Source organism: Papaver somniferum, chromosome 1 (genome assembly GCF_003573695.1).
Source record: "Papaver somniferum cultivar HN1 chromosome 1, ASM357369v1, whole genome shotgun sequence".
Lineage (NCBI taxonomy): Eukaryota > Viridiplantae > Streptophyta > Magnoliopsida > Ranunculales > Papaveraceae > Papaver > Papaver somniferum.
Window position 1 is genome coordinate 219,462,518 of NC_039358.1, and position 14,528 is coordinate 219,477,045.

Here is a 14,528-nt window from a genome sequence, read left to right on the forward strand (position 1 = left end):
TAGTATTACTAAAAACCGAGTCAAAGAGTATTAGTTAGTTGGTATTCCAATACGTCCTCCATTACATAACACGTTATCGGCACGAATAGCTCGATGCCGCCAATTGATAAATCAGTGTTCGACGATGTTTATGCCAAGCTGTCGGGATGATACCCACAAAGCCATATAATCAACTTTACAATTTATATTTGTGTTTTGAGTTGAATTTGTGTTTTTGATTTCTTGATCAAATTGAGGCAACTTAGTAGGTTGTAATGTTGTGTAATTATTAGAGTTTACATTCCTTACACAACTTCTGGTACTAGTACCTGACCTAAGTCAAATTGTTACAATTTCATGTTCAGGTTATTATAATAGGTTGTTTTGAAACGTATCTGCAATTTATAAGTATATATATTCAACTTTCTGCTGTAGCAACAATGAGTTATGCATTTCGAGGAGCTAGACCTGATATTGAAAGTGGGTGTGCTAGAGTTATTCCTCATCAACGTCCTTCATTGGTATTATTCAACATTTCCTTGGTTAGCAGTAATTTAAAATGTGAGACAATTTCGTGGGCTTTGTGATTTATTGTGTTTTATGTTGATTCTTTTTTGATTATCAGAGAATACGGGCATCACCGCCGAATAATACCAACTCCTTTGCTTTTCTTTTCACTGGTACTATTATGCCTATCTATAAAATGCAACTACAATTGACATTTGTTGTGATTACCTATGTTCACATGAGTTTTAATTGTTTGATTCTGCAGTTTTCATGCTGTTCATGATACTAAACTCTAATCAGATATCACCAAGATTTATGGTATGATTAGGTTATTAGAGTGCGAGAGTTGAAAATTAGAAGTTTCCTCAAATTGGTAATGTATGCTGTGTGCAATACAGATATTTAATGGAGTCATTTTTGTAATTCCATCTTTTGTAGGTTCGGTTAGTTTTCGGTGTTTTTCTGGTGGCCGAAATCTTTCGAATGTATGAAATATGCAGACAAATTCAAGCTCAGTCCCAGGTTCATGCTGGGGGTTCCAGTGATGCACTGCAAGGTCAAACAGAGTGGCGGTTGCACATGCCGTCATCGTTGGCAATTGCAGCAAGAGGTGGATTGCAAGGTTTAAGACTCCAGCTTGCACTAGGTTATAATTTTGATGAACTAGGTATACGACACTTGAGCGCATTTTTGGTTATGTACTAGGTTATTTTTCAGGCAGATTTGCGATGTATGACAATTCCTCAAGTTACTATCTACATATGATTAAAGGCCTAAAGGATTGTTTGAAAGGCCAATTTTCTAATGGTATCGAATTGTTTTAATTTCTCTTGCAGAATTTGAAACTCTGGGTGCAATTGATTCGTATAATGTTTCCCCTGCTCCCTCAATGATTGAGGAAGAGATTAATGCCCTTCATGTTCATAAGTACAGGGTTACGGGTGAGAAAGGCAAGTATTGTGTTTGTTCTCGCAACTTGTATGTAGTGTTTTCTTTCTCTTACTTAATCTCCATAGGTGTCCTTGTTATTAGGAAAGTATGAAATGTTTCTAACATTTATCCTTCAATTTTTGTTCTACAGTGAAGATGCATTACAGGAGCAAAGCTCCTCTGCACCCGCAGCTGAGGTTTCTGTTTTGACTCTCTTCATTCACATAATGCACTACTACACTTACCAGTTTGTAGTTGTCTATGAAAAACTGGTTGCACTGAAATTTCCTACATATTGTACAATTTTACCAGATCATTTCCCCTGTTACAAATAATGTTCCGTTTCTTGTTATATAAGGTTACTTGTCATGTATTGATTTTTCCTCACTAGCAGAGTCATCAAGTTTCTGGTGAAGCAGAGGCTATTCCAAAGGCACCTGTGGATGAACTAACTTGTAGCGTCTGCTTGGAGCAAGTGAATGAGGGAGAAATCATCCGTACCCTTCCATGTTTGCATCAGGTGTGGCGTGTGGGCCCCTCAGTTTATCACCATTCAAGCACTTACCTTTTGTTATTGTTTATTTATGCTGTAGATGCTATATGCTCTGTACTAGTTGTGGAGTCTAAACTTCATTTTTCGTTGTAACCATCTCTTTGATCCTTGTTTTCTTGACGAGCGCAGTTCCATTCCAGTCCCATGGCTACGGCAGCAAGGTACATGCCCAGTCTGCAAGTTTAGAGCAAATGAATGGCAGGAATGATGCAGGTACTGGAATGTATGATGGTTCCCCTGTGGCGTGACGGTATACTCTCAGCCTTCAGAGTCTCAGGTTCATATACATCCACCTTGTAGTAAAAATAAATGTGGCGATTATGTATATGTAGGTATTAGAAAAATCAAGTTACGAGGATAATTAGACAACACCTAAGGAAGTTTATTATTTATAACAAACATGTACGCAGTCTTTATTTATGGACTGCAGCTTTAGCGTTTTGAGTTTTATTCCTGTCGTACTTTGTCATACATGCAAGTAATCAAAAAAAACAATAATCTTGGATATGTAAATTTAACAGTAATTAGTCTCTGAAATATGGTCTATGAGTTATCAATAATCAGTTCATTTTAAACTGTGCTATCCAACGTTCCATCTTGACATGAAACTTGTTGTTGTCAAATTAACTGTTTCATCTACTTTTGTTCCTGATCCCTTAGCAGTGACACCACTCGTTTTAGGTGTAAATGAATCCAATTTTGTTCTTGTATTATTGGCCCTAGACTAACGATCTTGGTCATATAATGACATTTAAACTGCCCCGTTAAAATTGTCTTTCTTTTGAGATATTTATATTAATTGATGAGTACAAGAATTTTGTCTGCAGCCATTTTTATCTGTATCTCCAACATTTTATTTTAATTTGCATGTTACTAGGGTCAATTATATTAGCCAGATTTTATTTATATTAAATTTCTCAGACAATTTTCTCCATGAAATTATTATTCTTTAAGATAGATGCAGAGGTGGTCAATCCTAAACAAAACTCCAATCTAAGTCCATCCCAGGAACAAAAGACAAATCGAAGACAAGCTACTCCTAAAAGAGTATCCTTTCCCCTCGCTGGAAAAAATCCAGGGTGAAATCTAGTAAATGTCAATGTTTTCAAAGAAAACTATTCTCTTTACTGTCCATTTAGGTTTTTGTATCCGAATACAACGTTCCCACTGTAGTGCTGAGCGTAAGGAGACTCAAGTAGTACCGGTTCCACCTACCAGTGGGTCAACAACTTGTAAGTTTCTAGTCTAAATTTCATCTGCGCACTTGCTTTTGCCAATATCGTCAAAGCGAGCAGCAATAGTCTTGGTGTGTTCAATGAAAGTTACTGTTGTGCTTGGCTAACACTACAAACATACAAGTTTCCATTTTTTCCATCAGAAATTGATGCCCTGTCTAGCCATCTGCATTCTCTTCCTTGTTATACGCTAAGTAAATTTCTTAAATTTCAGGGACCTTAAAGCTTGTGCTTTTACTATGCAGCCAGAGCCTGATAAAAATAAAGGATTTCAGGGGAATTTTCGGGTAGGAAGCTTGTTGATGGTGCTACACCAAATCAAATGCAGGTACAATTACATTTTTACTTTGAATTGTTCAAATGTAAGGAATTTGGGAATACTCAATTTTAATTTTTATATTGATTTGAGAATTAGAAGACCTGCAAGAATCAGCACCATGGACTTCCAGAAGAAAAGGGACCGAGGTACTTGACGCGGTCTGGACCATACCATGGACTTCCTGAAGAAGCAGCAGGCTTCTTTGCGGATGTCTTCCTCATCGAGATCTTGCTGTTGCTGCTAGATCTAACATTGGCGGGGAATTCTGTTTGTGAGTTTAGAGTCACAGCTTTCCCTGCAGATGATGGGGAAGAGAGAGCCATGGTTGCCATGTATATGTATTTTTGTAGTTAGATTGATTGAAAGATTATTGAAGAAGGTATATGGATTTTGTGTGGGTTAAGACTGATGCAGTTCAGGTTCTTTATATAGGCTACTAGTGCTGGATTCTGGCTTGGATATATCTATCCATGAAGATCTTCAGCCGTGTTCTCATTGGTTGTAGAGTTGGCACCACAAATTCTGTGGGTTTTTTTTTTCAGCCACGCAATGAATTGGATAGGGACATTACTGACTGATATTTTGAGTATTCTTAGTTGATATTTGCTGCCGCACAGGGCCGTACCAAGCTTTTTAAGGGCCCTAGGCGAAAACCGATTTTTTTTTCCCGGTTGTTTAAAGTAAGAAGATCCACAACATAAGTATGTTTCAAGAAAATAAACAATAACACAAGTATGTAATAATATTTTCAAATGGAAAACGACTATACAAGAATTGTTAATCTACGAAAAATTGGTCTTCCATGTCGATCTTGATAGATAATATTGCTAGGTCATTTAATTTTTCTTGTGACATTTTCCACCGAAGGTAAGACTTGATCAACTTTAACTTCGAAAAACTTCTTTCTGCAGAAGCAACTATAACTGGAATTGCCAATAAAATCTTGTATGCAATTTCTGCATTTGGGTAGCAATCTTCATATATTTCAAGAAACTCAACACTTCAATAGGCCTTTAAGTTTCTTCTAGCAAATAGCATTTAAATTATGGGACGCAATTTTGTACGTCCCATAATTCAAAGAAGAATTAAAATATGAATTAAACAACAAATAAAACAACACCATGTATAATTTTTTTTTGCTCTATTGTTTTCTCCAATCCACTAAAACTAGTACAATGTTGAATTCTTAATCATGATTATGGGATTCACAATAGTTTTTTTTTCTTTCTTTCTAACGGTTGAATACAATAAAATAAAATTGGGGCCCTAGGCGATTGCCTATGTTTCCTAAGGAGTTGGTTCGGCCCTGCTATCGCAGAATCCCAATTCAATGATTCCATGAATTGAAGTAGTTGTGCTTGATATTTGTTGTCGCACAGGGACGTACCAAGTTTTTTAGGGGCCCTAGGCGAAAAACGAATTTTTTTTCCCGGTCGTTTAAAGTAAGAAGATCGCGTGGACGCTGACACGACGCGTGTCCGACGCACCAATTTGTGTGTTCTGCGCGCGTCTGGTTTGGACGCACCGATGACGCGTGTCCGACGCATTTTTTTTCATTTTCATTTAAACTTTTTCCTTTATTTTTACTATTATTAACCAAACGAAGAAAGACAAACATTTAGATCAATAATTTAGGTCTTTATTAGGGTTTTTTAATTGGAAATGACATCACGTATACCCTTAGTTGGGCATGTGTTGTTCTAAGAATACATTTTAATTCTGTCATATGTTTAATAATGATTGAGTGTTTGACATTCGACGTGTATAAAAGACGATATCTTCTTTTCTTTTGAAATTTATACAGGGTCGAAAATACTTGACTTTGCTGTATAAATACATGATTATATATATAAATAATATATAAATAAAATATGTATATACGTGTCCGCATCCTAGTTTTTTGAGAATTTTGTAGTGTCCGCATCGTGTCGTGTCCGCGTCTACGCGTCCGCGTCTGTGCAACCCAGTCGACAACATAAGTATGTTTTAAGAAAATAAACAATAACATAAGTATGTAATAAAATTTTCAAATGGAAAACGACCATACAAGAATTGTTAATCTACGAAAAATTGGTCTTCGTGCCCTCCTTGATGCATCATCAATTATCATATCGTAATCAATGTTATTTACCATGTCGATCTCGATAGATAATATTGCTAGGTTATTTAATTTTTCTTGTGACATTTTCCACCCAAGGTAAGACTTGATCAACTTTAACTTCGAAAAACTTCTTTCTGCAGAAGCAACTGTAACTGGAATTGCCAATAAAATCTTGTATGCAATTTCTACATTTGGGTAGCAACCTTCATATATTTCAAGAACTTCAATAGGCCTTTAAGTTTCTTCTAGCAAATAGAATTTGACGTACAAAATTACGTCTCATAATTCAAAGAAGAACTAAAATCTGAATTAAACAACAAATAAAAAAACACCATGTATAATTTTTTCTTGCTATATTATTTCTTCAATCCACTAAAACTAGTCCAATGTTCAATTGTTGATCATGATTATGGGATTGACAATAGTTTTTTTCTTTCTTTCTAACGGATGAATACACAATAAAATAAAATTGGGTGCCCCTATCATTCGGGGGCCCTAGGCGATTGCCTATGTTTCCTAAGCAGTTGGTCCGGCCCTGCTGTCGCAGAATCCCAATTCAATGATTCCATGAATTGAAGTATTTGTGCTTGGAAGTTGCCTACAAGCCAGTTTAATTTGAACCATGCCCAGAAGTCGTTTACAATGAAAGTTAATTTGTTAACATGGCTTGAAATATGGTGCGGTAATGAATGCCTAGATCGCAAATCAGGCAAGGATCTTCCGGTGGATAAAAATCTGGCGAGACAAAAAAAAAAAAAAAAAAAAAAAAAAAAAAAAAAAAAAAAAAAAAAAAAAAAAAGGTGAGCCAACAGTAGCAACATTCATTCACGTGCGTGTAACAGGGCTAGCCCCCCTTTGATGGGAGTGCAGGCTCACCTCCCGAACCCACAGCCAAAGATCCTATATGCCTGGGTCGATTCTAGGTTTAGCCAATGTTGAAGTCTAAATAATAAACTGATGTCTATTTTGTTTGCGATGTGGGACTAAAAGTCTTCTGAGAAACAAGTTAGGAAATTGGGTTCCTCCTCGAGGCGTGAGGTCATGAACTCGATACTTGGCGGAACGCCGGAACCATAAATAAACAAACAAAGTAATAGAAAGAAATCCGTCGATTTTAAAATCACAGTATAAAGGGGGTAATGTTGGATGATGACTGTCAAACAAATTGCTAGGGCAAGTTGATCGGGGTTGCAGATGCCGTTTGAAATACAATTAGGATTTTTGGAGTGAATTTTGAGCTTCAATATCAGGTAAAAAACAACCCCTTTTCTTTCATTCAAAGATGCTCTCAGTTTCCAGTAACAAAAGTTCATCATCAGCAGCATCAATTATAGGCAACAATAGTGATCTTTTAACAGGCATATATATATTGTTTACCAGGGAAATCATGGTGTGCATTCAACACTGTATCAAAACAATGGCTATCTACTTATCTAGCTTTATATAACACACAGAAAAACTTTCTTGCCTTTTCTTTGTAACCATTGCTTACTCTCCTCTTCCATTTCCATCCAGCCAATAATTTTTCTGTATGTTCATGGTTTAAGATTCAATCATAAAAGAAGATCATAGTCTGATAGATAACATGATTAATCATATGATGAAATTGAATTGTTATTATTTGACATGTTGGGCATAATGGTGATGCAGCAGCACTGTTCGAGAAAATGCCTCAAAGATTTGATATAGTATTATGTTAATTTGATTCAGTTGCAAATGAAGAAGAAACTTTTGGATTTGATGCATAAAGCCAAGAACCCAAGAAGCGCTAGTATACCGCCTTCTGATGATGATGATAGAACAGGGCGTTCTAAAGGAGTTTCCAGGTTCCAATTTGGATCTTATATAGCTCATCATTTGTCTGATTTTATTTGTGAAATTATGGCTTAATGGATGAGCAGTCGATGCTAATCTTTTAGTATTTGGTAGCTTTATTCTTTGGTAATGCTAGTGCTCAAGAATGACTACCAATTAGAATTGCGACTTCTGACTATTGTGGTTTACAATCTACAACACAACATCAATTGAACTGCTTCACTGTTTCTAGAACATATGTAGTTTCCATAGTAATCAGATCTATGAACTTTATCAGAACACTGAATTATCTGAAAATTGGATTATTTTAGAGTGTTACGAAGGATGGCGAAGAGAACCAAATTATCTCTAAGTCGCCCTTGCATTTTTGAGGTACAGAAAATAATCCATATACAGAAACACTATATAGAAACATTCTACATAATTTTACAAGCTAAATGAATGTACAGAGGATATTAAAGAAAAAAGTAGGGAATCAAACGCCATTTTGCCTTTGGTATGCTTATGCTTACTTCCCGGGAGCGAAGTTGGTAGCATATGACCAGGCATTGTTGTTCACTGGGTCGGCAAGGTGGTCAGCGAGGTTCTCTAGAGGACCTTTGCCAGTCACAATAGCCTGAACGAAGAACCCAAACATGGAGAACATAGCAAGGCGCCCGTTCTTTAGTTCTTTTACTTTTAGCTCTGCAAATGCCTCTGGGTCCTCTGCAAGGCCTAATGGATCGAAGCTGCCACCTGGGTAAAGTGGATCGATGACCTCACCTAGTGGACCACCAGCAACTCTGTAGCCCTCAACAGCGCCCATAAGAATGACTTGAGTGGCCCAAATAGCTAAGATGCTCTGTGCATGAACCAAGCTGGAATTTCCCAAATAGTCTAGTCCTCCTTCACTGAAAATCTGAGAGCCGGCTTTGAACCAAACTGCTTCGCCGAATTTGACTCCATTTCTTGAAAGGAGTTCTGGGAAGACACAGCCCAAAGCGCCGAGTATCGCCCACCTTGAATGAATCACCTCAAGTTCACGGTTCTTTGCAAAGGTTTCTGGGTCAGCTGATAGTCCAGCAGTATCCCAACCATAGTCACCAGCGAATTCACCAGTTAGGTAAGAAGGAGACTCACCAGAAAAGGGACCGAGGTACTTGACACGGTCTGGACCGTACCGTGGACTTCCTGTCGAAGCAGCAGGCTTCTTTGCGGATGTCTTCCTCATCGAGATCTTACCATTGCTAGTGGATCTAACATTGGTGGGGAATTCTGTTTGTGAGTTTAGAGTCACAGCTTTCCCTGCAAATGATGGAGATGAGAGAGCCATGGTTGCTATCAAATACTCGTTTTTCTTGTTAGCTTGAAAATGAAATATTACTATAGATGGTAGTTTGATTTGGTGAGTTAAGACTGATGCAGTTCAGGTTCTTTATATAGGCTACTAGTGTTGGATTAGGGATTAGATATATCTATCCATGAATATCTTGGATAATTTTTCAGAGGCGAAATTTTAATTTTTTTTTGTACATTTTCCGGTTAAAGCTGTTCAGGTTGCAGTAAGATACGTTTAATGATTATGGGTATGTAGAGAAGGGATTGGTATATTAAAAACTCTCTCTATCTTGAATATTACACTGTTAAGCAGTCAGTACAAGACTAATAGTGTTGCTAAACAATTCAGTATAAAAATTATGTTAACAATAAATTACGTCATCTTATATAGTACAGATTCTGCAGAAGTCCATAATTAGCTTAACTATCTCAACACTAGGTCTTAAGTTAAACCATAGGAATCCTCAATCTTCACTATTCACTGGTCAGGCTTAGCGTGGTAGCGTTCCGCTGCTCCATGAATTGTTTCCGCTCCCATTGAACCCTGATAATATGGCATCAGGATCATTGTTTTCATATCTGGTAAATGGCAATCTGGTGCTATTTTCCCATTCAAGTAAGGGTCAATTATCTGATCAAGGATGCCCTCTCTCTGTTTCTGTACATCCCATTCTGCTAAGGATAAATCCTCATCTACTAATGTTGGATTGATTACTGGTTTTGCACAAAGGACCTCAAACAGTACCACACCAAATGAGTAGACATCTGATTTCTCTGTTATTTGCTGCCTCCTGAAGTATTCCGGATCCAAATAGCCAATAGTTCCTTTCACATCTGTACTGACATGCGTATCATCCGATGAAGGTCCAATTTTAGATAACCCAAAATCTGAAACTTTTGCGACCCATTTCTCATCCAACAGGATGTTTGTTGTCTTCACGTCTCGGTGAATGATTGTTTGAGGTTTGGCGCCTGTATGGAGGTAATGTAAACCACGGGCAGCTCCGATGCAGATCTCAAGCCTTTGCTTCCAAGTTAGGGGAGGGTTTTGGGTATTGTACAGGTGTTGGCGTAGAGTTCCAAGAGCCATGAAATCATAAACAAGAATCATTTCATAGTTACCTTCACAGTACCCAATTAGGGATACAAGATGGCGATGTCGGAGTTTAGAAAGCAACTCAACTTCTGTTAGGAATTCATGAACACCTTGCTTAGAGAGATGGTTCCCCCGTTTAATGGCAACCTTAATAGTCCCATTTTCTATTTCACCCTTGTAAACCTTTCCAAAACCACCAACACCCAAGACTAAAGCCTCACTGAAGTTGCTTGTGGCAGCTTTAATTTCTGGAAATGAGAAGTGACGACAAGTATCTGATGAAAGTGATGAAGCATAGCCTCTATTAGTGTTCATTTTTCCTGAAAGTGGAGGATGTGAATGCATAATCCACAAAGGTGGTCGAACACTGGCATTATTAGAATTTCCGTGCTGCTTCCATCGGAATACTATAAAGGCAGCAACACAAGCAAGAGATGAAGCAGCCACTCCACCTATAACACCTGCTATAATTTTAGGATAAATCCTGGACTTGCTTGGAGAATTTGGCTCTATGTGTTGCTGAACAGGAGCATGAATTGGGTTTGGTGCAGGCTGTGCAGCAAGGTTTCCAGTTGTGTCATTTACCTTGAAGATTTCCATACCATTTAAGATGACATTATAATATTTGGGCTTACTGGCTATATTAGGATGTAGCACAACCTATAGATCCTTCGGGCCTTCCCCTTTTGGAACAGGCACTATATAATCCTTAAACAGCGGAATACCATTTCCAGTCCATGAAACCACATCAGCCTGATCCTCGGCAGTCTGATTACTAAGGAATATCTTGAACACCCTTTGGTTGGCCTTGGTGATATCTGGATCGATCTCACAGAAATGCAGCCTTACAAAGTAGTAAAAACCAGGGTCAACTGAAAAAACCCAAGTCAGGTTCTGATCCTGATTAAACTCTGCGATAAGATCCCATTGTTCGAGCACCCTCTTGTACAAAGTAAGAATCAACTCCGGTATGGTATTTAATCTTCACGCTGGAATTTGCATAATACGTGCGACTAATAAGTTTTTCAATAATATAAGATGAATCATCAGACCATGAACTATCTTCTTTCTCTGCACGGGAATCATCCCCACCAACATTCAGCTGAACAACCATCTCAAGAGGTTTACTGTGATTGATGATGAGAGGATCTCCCTTTTGACCCACAACAGAAGCACTTGCATTAGTAAAACTGTAGATATCATCTGAAATCGACCAGACCTCAATCCCATTCACAAGTGCATACGAATTGGTGTAATTTGAGGATGGTGTGAAGGTTATGTTCAGTACCTTTGTTTCATCTATGTAAATAGAGAATTGCTTGACAATGATACCAGAACCCAGAACCTCACTGGTTTTTGATACACTGAAGTCTCTAAGGAGAGTATAAGCACCAGATGAAACCGAAAATATAGCATTAGAGGCACTCAGATTCCCATAAGATGATGAGTAAAAATGAAGAACAACTGACTTCCAACCAGCACTATTAACAGTAAAACTATAAGTGAATTCAGATTTGAAAATTCTTGCCGTCATATAAGGTATATCTGGAACACCAGGGGTTCGGCCACGGCGAGAAGCGTTATGTGATGTTGACGTGTTCAACTCTGAAGCTGCGTATGCTGAACCAAAAATTGTTTCCCACATCGTCTCATCTGTAACTTCTGTTTCTGTGCCACAGTCCAAGAGAATGTTATCAAGTTGAACATATGTAAAATCATCAGCAGCAGAAACTCGATAGAGAGTAGTGAAGATGAAAAGAAGATGACTTTTACTGGTGTTCTTCATGGAAATAATTGCAGAACAGTACAACTCAAAATTTGAAGTACACAAATAGATGCTCGACGATGTTGGTAGCTATAACCTACAAGTGTAAACAAAAATATAGCTGAACCTCTTAATAAACATAAGAAATCCTTGTTTTCTTTGTTTAGATCCTGTTACTCTAACTCTTCTTATGCCTGTTCACGTTACAAGGGGCTCAGCTAGCTCCTGGAAGTAACAGCAGAAACCAAGTGTTTTAAGTCTTATTATTTTTTAATATAGATTAGTGCTAATCGGGCTGGAATGGATCTTGACTTGTATTATATAATATATAGGTTGCCAATTATTAAAGTTTAGCAACACATGTTAGTATAGTTAGTCATGAATAAATACCATAAAAAAAGTATAATTTGGAACGTTCAGACGGAAGATGTCAAAAAGAAAAAGGTGCACAACGAGTATAGGGAAAGCAGTGTTTTCTTTTTGTATGAAGAATGAGGAAAAAAAAATATATACTGGATACTTTCCCACCTTAAACTATTAGTTTTGGTTGGTGGTCTGAAATAAGTGGGTGCATGTGTACTCGGGTGAGGCTAGTCTCCACTGTAATCTTAAGACTTCAGCTTTTAAGTGAACAGCTCAAAGTTGAAAGTCCTTTTCCTCCCAGGGGTCACGACTTCAATCCCTCCCACGGACCATTTTAAAAATGAAAAAAAAAAAACTTTCCTGCCTTTTCTTTTCTCGGATCAACAGTCTCTCTCACTCTCCTTCCATTTAAAAGAAAGTAGATAGCATAAACCAAAGGTTCGGAGCTATGATTTTTAATTTTATTTTTTGATGTTTTTATGTCAGCTTCTTGTTTTCATACACTCCCTTCAATAGTTTGTACAAATGCCACAAACTTATCATGCTTCATATCTGATGAAATTGATAATATGTATATATGTTAACTCAGCTACTCAAGATGTCAATGTTCGATTGTTTGGGAAATTGCAGTATAGTATCTGCATGCAACATGTAACAAACCTAACTATGTTAAGCATTTAATCTAACAAATGGTCAATCATCAGAAACTACTGTAAGCCTTTTGTGTGTGGAAGTACTTTACCAACATTTTCCTCTTTGTTATCTGCTAAGTTCATCAATTTCAGGGAACTGAAGCTTGTTCAGCAGCCGCCAGAACCTGAAAAAGTGAATGAGTCAGGGAAACTTTTGGGTCTGAAGCTTGTTGATGGTGCTGCACCAAATAAAATGCAGGTACAATTGAGTCATTACTTTTTATTGTTCAAATATAAGTTTTCTTATCTTGATACTTGGTCATTTAGATATAGAATTGTGAATGATAATGATTACGAGAAACTTTGCCTACAGCATCCTTGTTAGAGCCTAGAGGACATCCAGTTTGGTTGAATTAGATGGTAAGGTCAGAGAATTTGTTGGTTCAAGTATATCTCATCCTTTGTCTGATTTTATATGGGATTCTATGGCTTAGCTGGATGGGCAGTCGATGCTAGAACTTAGAATAATGCTCATGATAATAATGCTACCTCTATCCACTGGTAATAATAATGCTCATGATGAAGAGAGTTAGAACTTAGAACACTCCTCAGAATGCCTATCACAATTTGCAATCTAGAACACAATAATTGAACCGCTTGATTGTTTCTAAAATATAGGGAATATATGTAGTTTAGTTGGAATCAGATATATAAACTCTGAATTTTCTCAAAAATGGATTGTATTAGTGATACATGTTTCGATGTAGAGAACCTAATTATCTCCAGATCGCCCTTGCATTTTTACGAGGTACAGAAACTAGACCATAGACAGAAACACTGTATATAAACCAAATGCAGACATGCGCGCTACACAATTTTACAAGCTAAATGAATGTACAGAGGATATTAAGAAAGAAGTAGGAAGCCAGACACCATTTTGCCTTTGTTACGCTTATGCTCACTTCCCGGGAGCAAAGTTGGTAGCATATGACCAAGCATTGTTGTTCACTGGGTCGGCAAGGTGGTCTGCAAGGTTTTCTAGAGGACCTTTTCCAGTCACAATAGCCTGAACAAAGAACCCAAACATGGAGAACATAGCCAGGCGACCATTCTTTAATTCCTTTACCTTTAGCTCAGCAAATGCCTCTGGGTCCTCTGCAAGGCCTAACGGATCGAAGCTGCCACCTGGGTAAAGTGGATCAACGATCTCACCAAGTGGACCACCGGCAACTCTGTAACCCTCAACAGCACCCATTAGGATGACCTGTGTGGCCCAAATAGCTAAGATGCTCTGTGCATGAACCAAGCTGGAATTACCCAAATAGTCTAGTCCTCCTTCACTGAAAATCTGAGATCCAGCTTTAAACCAAACTGCTTCGCCGAATTTGACTCCATTTCTAGAAAGGAGCTCGGGGAAGACACAGCCCAAAGCGCCTAGCATCGCGCACCTTGAATGGATCACCTCAAGTTCGCGGTTCTTTGCAAAGGTCTCTGGGTCAGCTGATAGGCCAGCAGTATCCCAACCATAGTCACCAGAAAATTCACCAGTTAGGTAAGAAGGAGACTCACCAGAAAAGGGACCGAGGTATTTGACACGGTCTGGACCGTACCATGGACTTCCTGAAGAAGCAGCAGGCTTCTTTGCGGATGTCTTCCTCATCGAGATCTTACCATTGCTAGTAGATCTAGCATTGGTTGGGAATTCTGTTTGTGAGTTTAGAGTCACAGCTTTCCCTGCAAATGATGGAGAAGAGAGAGCCATGGTTGCCGTCAGATATGTTTTTCTTGTTAGCTTGAAAATGAAAGATTACTGTAGATGGTAGTTTGATTTGGTGAGTTGATGCAATTCAGGTTCTTTATATAGGCTACTAGTGTTGGATTATGGATTAGATATATCTATCCATGAAGATCTTCTG

The 14,528-nt window shown here is 38.0% G+C and overlaps 3 protein-coding genes and 1 pseudogene across 3 annotated transcripts; 1 reads left to right on the forward strand and 3 right to left on the reverse strand.

Moving 5' to 3' along the window:
* Positions 1-419: 419 nt before the first annotated feature.
* LOC113360548 (E3 ubiquitin-protein ligase SDIR1-like) lies at positions 420-1,751 on the forward strand. The gene is made up of 6 exons (XM_026604052.1): positions 420-500; positions 605-659; positions 752-804; positions 925-1,153; positions 1,323-1,464; positions 1,568-1,751. The coding sequence occupies exons 1-6, from the start codon at positions 420-422 to the stop codon at positions 1,749-1,751; spliced, it is 744 nt and encodes a 247-aa protein (XP_026459837.1).
* A 6,078-nt stretch (positions 1,752-7,829) lies between these two features.
* On the reverse strand, positions 7,830-8,759 carry LOC113316337 (chlorophyll a-b binding protein of LHCII type 1-like). The gene has a single exon (XM_026564543.1). The coding sequence runs from the start codon at positions 8,749-8,751 to the stop codon at positions 7,948-7,950; it is 804 nt and encodes a 267-aa protein (XP_026420328.1). The 5' UTR covers positions 8,752-8,759; the 3' UTR covers positions 7,830-7,947.
* A 261-nt stretch (positions 8,760-9,020) lies between these two features.
* Positions 9,021-12,799, reverse strand: LOC113316321 (annotated as a pseudogene).
* A 520-nt stretch (positions 12,800-13,319) lies between these two features.
* Positions 13,320-14,450, reverse strand: LOC113316329 (chlorophyll a-b binding protein of LHCII type 1-like). Its single transcript, XM_026564538.1, has one exon. It carries the CDS (start codon positions 14,372-14,374, stop codon positions 13,571-13,573), a length of 804 nt encoding a protein of 267 aa, XP_026420323.1. The 5' UTR covers positions 14,375-14,450; the 3' UTR covers positions 13,320-13,570.
* Between the last annotated feature and the right edge of the window lie 78 nt (positions 14,451-14,528).

What these genes read in the sequence shown, in the direction of transcription:
- LOC113360548 (XM_026604052.1), top strand. Translation starts at nt 420, where the DNA reads ATGAGTTATGCATTTCGAGGAGCTAGACCTGATATTGAAAGTGGGTGT. An exon ending in CTTTGCTTTTCTTTTCACTG is followed by an intron (nt 660 to 751) that starts GTACTATTATGC and finishes TTGATTCTGCAG; the next exon opens with TTTTCATGCTGTTCATGATA. An exon ending in AGATATCACCAAGATTTATG is followed by an intron (nt 805 to 924) that starts GTATGATTAGGT and finishes CATCTTTTGTAG; the next exon opens with GTTCGGTTAGTTTTCGGTGT.
- LOC113316337 (XM_026564543.1), bottom strand. Translation starts at nt 8,751, where the DNA reads ATGGCTCTCTCATCTCCATCATTTGCAGGGAAAGCTGTGACTCTAAAC.
- LOC113316329 (XM_026564538.1), bottom strand. Translation starts at nt 14,374, where the DNA reads ATGGCTCTCTCTTCTCCATCATTTGCAGGGAAAGCTGTGACTCTAAAC.